Genomic DNA, 12,500 nt, shown 5'->3' with positions numbered 1-12,500 from the left:
ACCACGCTCACCACTCACACTCACACTCACCACTACCACCTACACCACCACGCACACACTCACCACTCTCACTCACCACTACCACCTACACCACCACGCACACACTCACCACTCACACTCACCACTACCACCTACACCACCACCACGCACACACACCACTGTCACTCACACTCGTTCCACCTACACCACGCACACACACTCACCACTCACACACTCACCACTCACCACTACCACACTAACCACACTCGTTCCACCTACACCACCACCACGCACACACTCACCACTGTCACTCACCACTGTCACTCACCACACTCACCACACTCACCACTCACACACTCACTCACCACACTCACTCACCACTACCACACTCAGCCACTCGTTCCACCTACACCACCACCACACACACTCACCACTCTCACTCACCACACTCGTTCCACCTACACCACCACCACGCACACACTCAGCACTCTCACTCACCACTACACACACACACTCACTCATCACTGTCACTCACCACACTCACCACGCTCACCACTCACACTCACCACTACCACCTACACCACCACCACGCACACACTCAGCACTCTCACTCACCACTACCACACTCAGCCACTCGTTCCACCTACACCACCACCACGCACACACTCAGCACTCTCACCACTCACACTCACCACTACCACCTACACCACCACGCACACACTCAGCACTCTCACACTCACCACTCACACACTCACCACACTCGTTCCACCTACACCACCACCACCACGCACACACTCAGCACTCTCACTCACACACTCACCACTCACACACTCACCACTCACACACTCACCACACTCGTTCCACCTACACCACCACCACCACGCACACACTCAGCACTCTCACTCACACACTCACCACTACACACACTCACCACTCACACACTCACCACACTCGTTCCACCTACACCACCACCACCACGCACACACTCAGCACTCTCACTCACACACTCACCACTCACACACTCACCACACTCGTTCCACCTACACCACCACCACCACGCACACACTCAGCACTCTCACTCACACACTCACCACTCACACACTCACCACACTCGTTCCACCTACACCACCACCACCACGCACACACTCAGCACTCTCACTCACACACTCACCACTCACACTCACCACTCACACACTCACCACACTCGTTCCACCTACACCACCACCACCACGCACACACTCAGCACTCTCACTCACACACTCACCACTACACACACACTCATCACTCACCACTCACCACTACCACACTAACCACACTCGTTCCACCTACACCACCACCACGCACACACTCGGCACTCTCACTCACCACGCTCACCACACTCACCACTCACACACTCACTCACCACACTCACTCACCACTACCACACTCAGCCACTCGTTCCACCTACACCACCACACACACACTCACCACACTCACTCACCACGCTCACTCACCACACTCACCACACTCACCACTCACACTCACCACACTCACCACACTCGTTCCACCTACACCACCACACACACACTCACCACACTCACTCACCACTCACACCACACTCGTTCCACCTACACCACCACACACACACTCACCACACTCACTCACCACGCTCACCACTTACCACACTCACTCACCACACTCACTCACCACACTCACTCACCACAGTGAGTGACACAGTGAGTGAGTGACACAGTGAGTGAGTGACACTCACAGGGGGTTGGAGCAGGGTACACGTTGTGTGTTGACGTTGTCACAGTGAGTGACACAGTGAGTGACACAGTGAGTGAGTGACACAGTGAGTGACAGTGAGTGACACAGTGAGTGAGTGACACAGTGAGTGAGTGACACAGTGAGTGACACAGTGAGTGACACAGTGAGTGACACAGTGAGTGAGTGAGTGACACAGTGAGTGACACAGTGAGTGAGTGAGTGACACAGTGAGTGAGTGACACAGTGAGTGAGTGACACAGTGAGTGACACAGTGAGTGACACAGTGAGTGAGTGACACAGTGAGTGAGTGACACAGTGAGTGACACAGTGAGTGACACAGTGAGTGACAGACACAGTGAGTGACACAGTGAGTGAGTGACACAGTGAGTGAGTGACACAGTGAGTGACACAGTGAGTGACACAGTGAGTGAGTGAGTGACACAGTGAGTGAGTGACACAGTGAGTGAGTGACAGTGAGTGACACAGTGAGTGTCACAGTGAGTGAGTGACACAGTGAGTGACACAGTGAGTGAGTGACACAGTGAGTGACACAGTGAGTGAGTGAGTGACACAGTGAGTGAGTGAGTGACACAGTGAGTGACATTCACAGGGGGTTGGAGCAGGGGACACGTTGGGTGTTGACGTTGTCACAGTGAGTGACACAGTGAGTGAGTGACACAGTGAGTGAGTGACACAGTGAGTGAGTGAGTGACACAGTGAGTGAGTGACACAGTGAGTGAGTGACACAGTGAGTGAGTGAGTGAGTGACACAGTGAGTGAGTGACACAGTGAGTGAGTGACACAGTGAGTGAGTGAGTGACACAGTGAGTGAGTGACACAGTGAGTGAGTGACACAGTGAGTGAGTGAGTGACACAGTGAGTGAGTGACACAGTGAGTGAGTGACACAGTGAGTGAGTGAGTGAGTGAGTGACACAGTGAGTGAGTGACACAGTGAGTGAGTGACACAGTGAGTGAGTGAGTGACTCACAGGGGGTTGGAGCAAGGGACACGTTGGGTGTTGACGTTGTCACAGTGAGTGACACAGTGAGTGACACAGTGAGTGACACAGTGAGTGAGTGACACAGTGAGTGAGTGAGTGACACAGTGAGTGACACAGTGAGTGAGTGACACAGTGAGTGAGTGAGTGACACAGTGAGTGAGTGAGTGACTCACAGGGGGTTGGAGCAAGGGACTCGTTGGGTGTTGACGTTGTCACAGTGAGTGACACAGTGAGTGACACAGTGAGTGAGTGAGTGACACAGTGAGTGACACAGTGAGTGAGTGACACAGTGAGTGAGTGACACAGTGAGTGAGTGAGTGACACAGTGAGTGACACAGTGAGTGAGTGACACAGTGAGTGAGTGAGTGACACAGTGAGTGAGTGACACAGTGAGTGAGTGACACAGTGAGTGAGTGAGTGACACAGTGAGTGAGTGAGTGACTCACAGGGGGTTGGAGCAAGGGACTCGTTGGGTGTTGACGTTGTCACAGTGAGTGACACAGTGAGTGAGTGACACAGTGAGTGAGTGAGTGACACAGTGAGTGACACAGTGAGTGAGTGACACAGTGAGTGAGTGACACAGTGAGTGAGTGACACAGTGAGTGAGTGAGTGAGTGACACAGTGAGTGACACAGTGAGTGAGTGACACAGTGAGTGACACAGTGAGTGAGTGAGTGACTCACAGGGGGTTGGAGCAAGGGACTCGTTGGGTGTTGACGTTGTCACAGTGAGTGACACAGTGAGTGAGTGACACAGTGAGTGAGTGACACAGTGAGTGAGTGAGTGAGTGACACAGTGAGTGAGTGACACAGTGAGTGACACAGTGAGTGAGTGAGTGACTCACAGGGGGTTGGAGCAGGGGACTCGTTGGGTGTTGACGTTGTCACAAAGCGGCTCCCCTCCGTGGAACACCCCAGTCTTGACGTAGATCTACAACAACAACAACAACACGTCAACAACCAACACAACCACAAACACCATCACCACGTCAACAACCAACACAACCACGTAAACAACCACCACCACCACCACCACCACGCCAACAACCACCACCACCACCACATCAACAACAACAACATGTCAACAACAACCACCACCACATCAACCACCACCACCACCACCACGTCAACAACCACCACCACCACGTCAACAACCACCACCACCACGTCAACAACCACCACCACGTCAACAACCACCACCACCACGTCAACCATCACCACCTCAACCACCCCCACCACCACCACCTCTACCACCACCATCACCGCCACCACCATCTCCAACACTTCCACCAACCACCACCACCACAGCTTCCACCACCACAACCACCACCCCCACCACAACCACCACCACCACAACCACCATCTCCAACACTTCCACCAACCACCACCACCACAGCTTCCACCACCACCACCACCACCAACACAGTTCCACCACCACCACCACCACCACCCCCACCACCACCTCCACCACCAACAACCACCACCACCCCCACCACCACCCCCACCTCCACCACCAACAACCACCACCACCCCCACCACCACCCCCACCTCCACCACCAACAACCACCACCACCCCCACCACCACCACCACCACCACCACCAACAACAACCACCTCCACCACCACTACCCCCAACACCTCCACCACCCCCACCACCACCCCCACCACCCCCACCACCCCCACCACCACCACCACCACCTCCACCACCTCCACCACCCCCACCACCAACAACCCCCACCACCACCACCACCACCTCCACCAACACCCCCACCACCAACAACCACCTCCACCACCACTACCCCCAACACCTCCACCACCACCACCACCAACCCTACCACCTCCACCACCACCTCCACCACCACCCCCACCACCAACAACCCCCACCACCAACAACCACCTCCACCACCTCCACCACCAACATCATCACCACCCCCACCACCACCCCCACCACCCCCACCACCACCACCACAACCACCCCCACCAACACCACCACCACCACCACCCCCAACAACCCCCACCACCAACAACCACCTCCACCACCACCACCACAACCACCACCACCACCACCACAGTTCCACCACCACCCCCACCACCACCACCTCCAACACCACCACCACCAACAACAACAACCACCACCACCTTGTCGGTGTCGCGGATGTTGACGTTGACGTAGGTTGCGCAGAGAATACGCAGCCGCAGCAGGCTGGTGACACACCACAACGGCTTGCTGGGACCACCACCACCACCACCGCCACCACCACCACCACCGCCACCACCACCGCCACCACCGCCACCACCGTCGCCGTTCATGTAGCCGCCGCCGCCACCGACAGAAACCGCCGCCACCGACGACGACAACGAAGATGACGATGACGCCAACGACGCCATCGACGCCGACGCTGATGATGAGGTCCCCGAAGCCGAAGCCGACAAGGTGGAGGAGGAGGAGGAGGAGGATCCACCGGTGGCGGTGGACACGCGCCGGGCGTACGAGGGCAACGTGAAGCCGTTGCGGGGAAGCTGGTTGTAGAGCGAGTCCTTCGTCATGAGCATGAGGTGGGGCATGCGAGAGATGGAAAGGCAACTGCGTATGTACTGCGGGGAGAGAGACGCGGGGAGGGAGATAGTGAGAGGGTGAGTGTGTGTGTGAGGGTGTGAGTGTGTGTGAGTGTGTGTGAGTGTGTGTGTGGGTGTGTATGTGTGTGAGTGTGTGTGTGGGTGTGTGTGAGTATGTGTGTGTGAGATGGAAAGGCAACTGCGTATGTACTGCGGGGAGAGAGACGCGGGGAGGGAGATAGTGAGAGGGTGAGTGTGTGTGTGAGTGAGGGTGAGGGTGTGTGAGTGAGTGTGTGTGTGAGTGTGTGTGTGGGTGTGTGTGTGTGTGAGTGTGGGTGTGTGTGAGTATGTGTGTGTGAGATGGAAAGGCAACTGCGTATGTACTGCGGGGAGAGAGACGCGGGGAGGGAGATAGTGAGAGGGTGAGTGTGTGTGTGAGTGAGTGAGTGTGTGTGTGAGTGAGTGAGTGAGTGTGTGTGTGAGTGAGTGTGTGTGTGAGTGAGGGTGAGTGTGTGTGTGTGAGTGTGAGCGAGTGTGTGTGTGTGAGTGTGTGTGTGTGAGAGTGTGTGAGTGTGTGTGAGGGTGAGTGTGTGTGTGAGTGAGGGTGAGGGTGTGTGTGTGGGTGAGTGTGTGAGTGAGTGTGTGTGAGTGTGAGTGAGTGTGAGTGAGTGTGTGAGTGAGTGTGTGAGTGAGTGTGTGAGTGTGAGTGAGTGTGTGGGTGTGTGAGTGTGTGTGTGTGTGGGTGTGTGTGAGTGTGTGTGAGTGTGTGTGAGTGAGGGTGAGGGTGTGAGTGTGTGAGTGAGTGTGTGAGTGAGTGTGTGTGTGTGTGTGTGAGTGAGTGTGTGAGTGTGAGTGAGTGTGTGTGAGAGTGTGTGAGTGTGTGTGAGAGGGTGAGTGTGTGTGTGAGTGAGGGTGAGGGTGTGTGTGAGTGTGAGTGAGAGTGTGTGAGTGAGGGTGAGGATGTGTGTGTGTGAGTGAGTGTGTGAGTGTGAGTGAGTGTGTGGGTGTGTGTGGGTGTGAGTGAGTGTGAGTGAGTGTGTGTGTGTGAGATGGAAAGGCAACTGCGTATGTACTGCGGGGAGAGAGACGCGGGGAGGGAGATAGTGAGAGGGTGAGTGTGTGTGTGAGAGTGTGTGAGTGAGTGTGTGTGTGAGTGAGTGTGTGTGTGAGTGTGTGTGTGTGAACGAGTGAGTGTGTGAGTGAGTGTGTGAGTGAGCGAGTGAGTGTGAGTGGGTGTGTGTGAGTGTGTGTGAGTAGTTCTAGAGGGAGTCCTTGGCCACCCACCCGCCCACCCACCAACCCACCCACCCACCCACCAACCCACCCACCCACCCACCAACCCACCCACCCACCCACCAACCCACCCACCCACCCACCAACCCACCCACCCACCCACCAACCCACCCACCCACCCACTCACCAACCCACCCACCCACCCACTCACCAACCCACCCACCCACCCACTCACCAACCCACCCACCCACCCACTCACCAACCCACCCACCCACCCACTCACCAACCCACCCACCCACTCACCAACCCACCCACCCACCCACTCACCAACCCACCCACCCACTCACCAACCCACCCACCCACCCACTCACCAACCCACCCACCCACTCACCAACCCACCCACCCACTCACCAACCCACCCACCCACCGACCCACCCACCCACTCACCAACCCACCCACCCACCCACCGACCCACTCACCCACCGACCCACTCACCCACCGACCCACTCACCCACCGACCCACTCACCCACCGACCCACTCACCCACCGACCCACCCACCCGCTCACCAACCCACCCACCCGCCCACCAACCCACTCGCCCACCAACCCACCCGCCCACCAACCCACCCGCCCGCTCACCCACCCGCCCGCTCACCCACCAACCCGCCCACCCACCCACCAACCCGCCCACCCACCCACCAACCCGCCCACCCACCAACCCACCCGCCCACTCACCCACCAACCCGCCCACTCACCCACCAACCCACCCACCCACCCACCCACTCACCCACCAACCCACCCGCCCACTCACCCACCAACCCACCCACCAACCCACCCACCCATCCACCCACCAACCTCACCAACCTCACCCATCCACCCACCAACTAACCCAACCCACCCACCCACCCACTCACTCACCCACCGACCCACCCACCCACCAACCAACCCCACCCACCAACCAACCCACCCACCCACTCACCCAACCCACCCACCCACCAACCAACCCACCCACCCACCAACCAACCCACCCACTCACGCACCCACCCACTCACCCACCGACCCACCCACCCACCGACCCACTCACCCACCGACCCACTCACCCACCGACCCACTCACCCACCCACCAACCCACCCACCAACCAACCCACCCACTCACCCACCCACCAACCAACCCACCCACCCACCGACCCACTCACCCACCGACCCACTCACCCACCCACCCACCCACCAACCAACCCCACCCACCAACCAACCCACCCACCCACCCACTCACCAACCCACCCACCCACCCACCAACCAACCCACCCACCCACCCACCCACCCACCAACCAACCCACCCACCCACTCACCCACCCACCCACCCACTCACCCACCAACCAACCCACCCACCCACCAACCAACCCACCCACCCACCCACCAACCAACCCACCCACCCACCCACCAACCCACCAACCAACCAACCCACCCACCAACCCACCAACCAACCCACCCACCAACTCACCCAACCCACCCACCCACCCACTCACCCACCGACCCACCCACCCACCCACCAACCAACCCCACCCACCAACCAACCCACCAACCTCACCCACCCACCGACCCACCCACCCACTCACCAACCCACCCACCCACCCACTGACCCACTCACCCACCGACCCACCCACCCACCCACCAACCAACCAACCCCACCCACCAACCAACCCACCAACCTCACCCACCCACCGACCCACCCACCCACTCACCAACCCACCCACCCACCCACTGACCCACTCACCCACCGACCCACTCACCCACCGACCCACTCACCCACCGACCCACCCACCCACTCACCAACCCACCCACCCACCAACCCACCCACCCACCCACCAACCCACTCACCCACCGACCCACCCACCCACTCACCAACCCACCCACCCACCCACCAACCCACCCACCCACCAACCCACCCACCCACCGACCAACCCACCTTGTACTGGCTGAGCGGGAACCTTTCCAGCAGGTACTCGTTACAGCCGCACACCCACCCACCCACCCACCCACCAACCCACCCACCCACCCACCCACCCACCCACCCACCAACCCACCCACCCACCCACCAACCCACCCACCCACCCACCAACCCACCCACCCACCCACCAACCCACCCACCAACCCACCCACCCACCAACCCACCCACCAACCCACCCACCAACCCACCCACCCACCAACCCACCCACCCACCCACCCACCCACCAACCCACCCACCCACCCACCAACCCACCCACCCACCCACCAACCCACCCACCCACCAACCCACCCACCCACCCACCAACCCACCAACCAACCCACCCACCCACCCACCAACCAACCCACCCACCCACCCACCAACCCACCCACCCACCAACCAACCAACCCACCCACCAACCCACCAACCCACCAACCAACCCACCAACCCACCCACCAACTCACCCAACCCACCCACTCACCCACCGACCCACCCACCCACCCACCAACCAACCCCACCCACCAACCAACCCACCAACCTCACCCACCCACCGACCCACCCATCCACTCACCAACCCACCCACCCACCCACCGACCCACTCACCCACCGACCCACTCACCCACCGACCCACTCACCCACCGACCCACTCACCCACCGACCCACCCACCCACTCACCAACCCACCCGCCAACCCACCCGCCCACCCACCCGCCCACCCACCAACCCACCCACCCGCCCACCCGCCAACCCACCCGCCCACCCGCCAACCCACCCGCCCACCCGCCAACCCACCCGCCCACCCACCAACCCACCAACCCACCCACCCACCCACCCACCCACCAACCCACCCACCCACCCACCAACCCACCCACCAACCCACCCCACCCACCCACCCACCAACCCACCCACCCACCAACCCACCCACCAACCCACCCACCCACCAACCCACCCACCAACCCACCCGCCCACTCACCCACCAACCCACCCACCAACCCACCCATCCACCCATCCACCCACCAACCCACCCGCCCACTCACCCACCAACCCACCCACCAACCTCACCAACCTCACCCATCCACCCACCAACTCACCCAACCCACCCACTCACTCACCCACCGACCCACCCACCCACCAACCAACCCCACCCACCAACCAACCAACCCACCCAACCCACCCACCAACCAACCCACCCACCAACCAACCCACCCACCAACCAACCCACCCACCCACCGACCCACCCACCCACCCACCGACCCACCCACCCACCAACCAACCCCACCCACCAACCAACCCACCCACCCACTCACCCAACCCCACCCACCCACCAACCAACCCACCCACCCACCCACCCACCAACCAACCCACCCACTCACGCACCCACCCACTCACCCACCCACCAACCAACCCACCCACCAACCAACCCACCCACCACCCACCAACCCACCCACCCACTCACCAACCCACCCACCCACTCACCAACCCACCCACCCACCAACCAACCCACCCACCCGCTCACCCACCCACCCACCCGCTCACCAACCCACCCACCCACTAACCCACCAACCAACCCACCCACCCACCCACCAACTCACCCAACCCACCCACTCACCCACCGACCCACCCACCCACCAACCAACCCCACCCACCAACCAACCCACCAACCTCACCCACCCACCCACCAACCCACCCACTCACGCACCCACCCACCCACCCACCCACCAACCAACCAACCCACCCACCAACCAACCAACCCACCCACCAACCAACCAACCCACCCACCCACCAACCAACCCACCCACCCACCAACCAACCCACCCACCCACTCACCCACCCACCCACCCACTCACCCACCCACCCACTCACCCACCCACCCACCAACCCACCCACCCACCAACCAACCCACCCACCCACCCACCAACCAACCCACCCACCCACCCACCCACCAACCCACCAACCAACCAACCCACCCACCAACCCACCAACCAACCCACCAACCCACCCACCAACTCACCCACTCACCCACCGACCCACCCACCCACCAACCAACCCCACCCACCAACCAACCCACCAACCTCACCCACCCACTCACCAACCCACCCACCCACCCACCCACCGACCCACTCACCCACCGGCCCACCGACCCACCCGCCCACCCACCCACCCGCCCACCCACCCACCCGCCCACCCACCCACCCACCCGCCCACCCACCCACCAACCGCCCACCCACCCACCCACCAACCCGCCCACCCACCCACCAACCCGCCCACCCACCCACCAACCCGCCCACCCACCCACCAACCCGCCCACCCACCCACCAACCCGCCCACCCACCCACCAACCCGCCCACCCACCCACCAACCCGCCCACCCACCCACCAACCCGCCCACCCACCCACCAACCCGCCCACCCACCCACCAACCCGCCCACCCACCCACCAACCCGCCCACCCACCCACCAACCCGCCCACCCACCCACCAACCCGCCCACCCACCCACCAACCCGCCCACCCACCAACCCACCCGCCCACCCACCCACCAACCCGCCCACCCACCCACCAACCCGCCCACCCACCCACCAACCCACCCACCCACCAACCCACCCACCCACCCACCAACCCACCCACCCACCCACCAACCCACCCACTCACCCACCAACCCACCCGCCCACTCACCCACCAACCCACCCACCCATCCGCCCACCAACCCACCCGCCCACTCACCCACCAACCCACCCACCCACCAACCCACCCACTCACCCACCAACCTCACCAACCTCACCCATCCACCCACCAACTCACCCAACCCACCCACCCACCCACTCACTCACCACACCGACCCACCCACCCACCAACCAACCCCACCCACCAACCAACCAACCCACCCACTCACCCAACCCACCCACCAACCAACCCACCCACCAACCAACCCACCCACTCACGCACCCACCCACTCACCCACCCACCCACCAACCAACCCACCCACCCACCAACCAACCCACCCACCCACTCACCAAACCACCCACCAACCAACCCACCCACCTGCTCACCCACCCACCCACCCGCTCACCAACCCACCCACCCATCCACCCACCCACCCATCCACCCACCCACCCACCACCCACCAACCCACCACCCACCACCACCAACCCACCCACCCACCCACTCACCCACCCACCCACCCACCCACCACCCACCACCCACCAACCCACCCACCCCACCCACCAACCAACCCACCAACCAACCCACCCACCCACCCACCAACCACACCCACCCACCCACCCACTCACGCACCCACCCACTCACGCACCCACCCACTCACGCACCCACCCACCCACTCACGCACCCACCCACTCACGCACCCACCCACTCACGCACCCACACACTCACGCACCCACCCACCCACCCACCAACCAACCCACCCACCCACCCACCAACCAACCCACCCACTCACCCACCCACCCACTCACCCACCACCAACCAACCAACCCACCCACCCACCCACCAACCAACCCACCCACCCACCCACCAACCAACCCACCCACCCACCCACCAACCCACCCACCCACCCACCAACCCACCCACCCACCCACCCACCAACCCACCCACCCACCAACCCACCCACCCACCAACCCACCCACCCACCAACCCACCCACCCACCAACCCACCCACCCACCAACCCACCCACCCACCAACCCACCCACCCACCCGTTCACCCGCTCACCCACCCACCCACCAACCCACTCACCAACCAACTCACCCACCCACCAACCCACTCACCCACCCACCAACCCACTCACCCACCCACCAACCCACTCACCCACCCGTTCACCCGCTCACCCACCCGTTCACCCACTCACTCACCCACCAACCCACTAACCCACCCACCAACCCACTCACCCACCCGTTCACTCGCTCACCCACCCGTTCACTCGCTCACCCACCCGTTCACCCACTCACTCACCCACCAACCCACTCACCCACCCACCAACCCACTCACCCAC

The 12,500-nt window shown here is 61.5% G+C and overlaps 1 protein-coding gene across 1 annotated transcript in view; it reads right to left on the bottom strand.

Annotated features, from left to right (window-relative positions):
* The window catches only part of LOC144954114 (phosphatidylinositol 4,5-bisphosphate 3-kinase catalytic subunit alpha isoform-like), an 11,994-nt gene extending 3,463 nt beyond the window's left edge, over nt 1–8,531 (bottom strand). The window contains exons 1-3 of the mRNA XM_078884690.1: nt 8,483–8,531; nt 4,867–5,322; nt 3,574–3,659 (exon numbers count right to left, since the gene is read on the bottom strand). Coding sequence (XP_078740816.1) covers nt 3,574–3,659; nt 4,867–5,292 — 512 coding nt within the window. The 5' untranslated portion in view covers nt 5,293–5,322; nt 8,483–8,531. The remainder of the gene's footprint in view (nt 1–3,573; nt 3,660–4,866; nt 5,323–8,482) is intronic.
* Between the last annotated feature and the right edge of the window lie 3,969 nt (nt 8,532–12,500).

This window comes from Lampetra fluviatilis, unplaced genomic scaffold (assembly GCF_964198595.1).
Source record: "Lampetra fluviatilis unplaced genomic scaffold, kcLamFluv1.1 SCAFFOLD_1236, whole genome shotgun sequence".
Classification (NCBI taxonomy): Eukaryota; Metazoa; Chordata; class Hyperoartia; order Petromyzontiformes; family Petromyzontidae; genus Lampetra; species Lampetra fluviatilis.
This window is presented reverse-complemented; position numbering and strand designations above follow the sequence as displayed.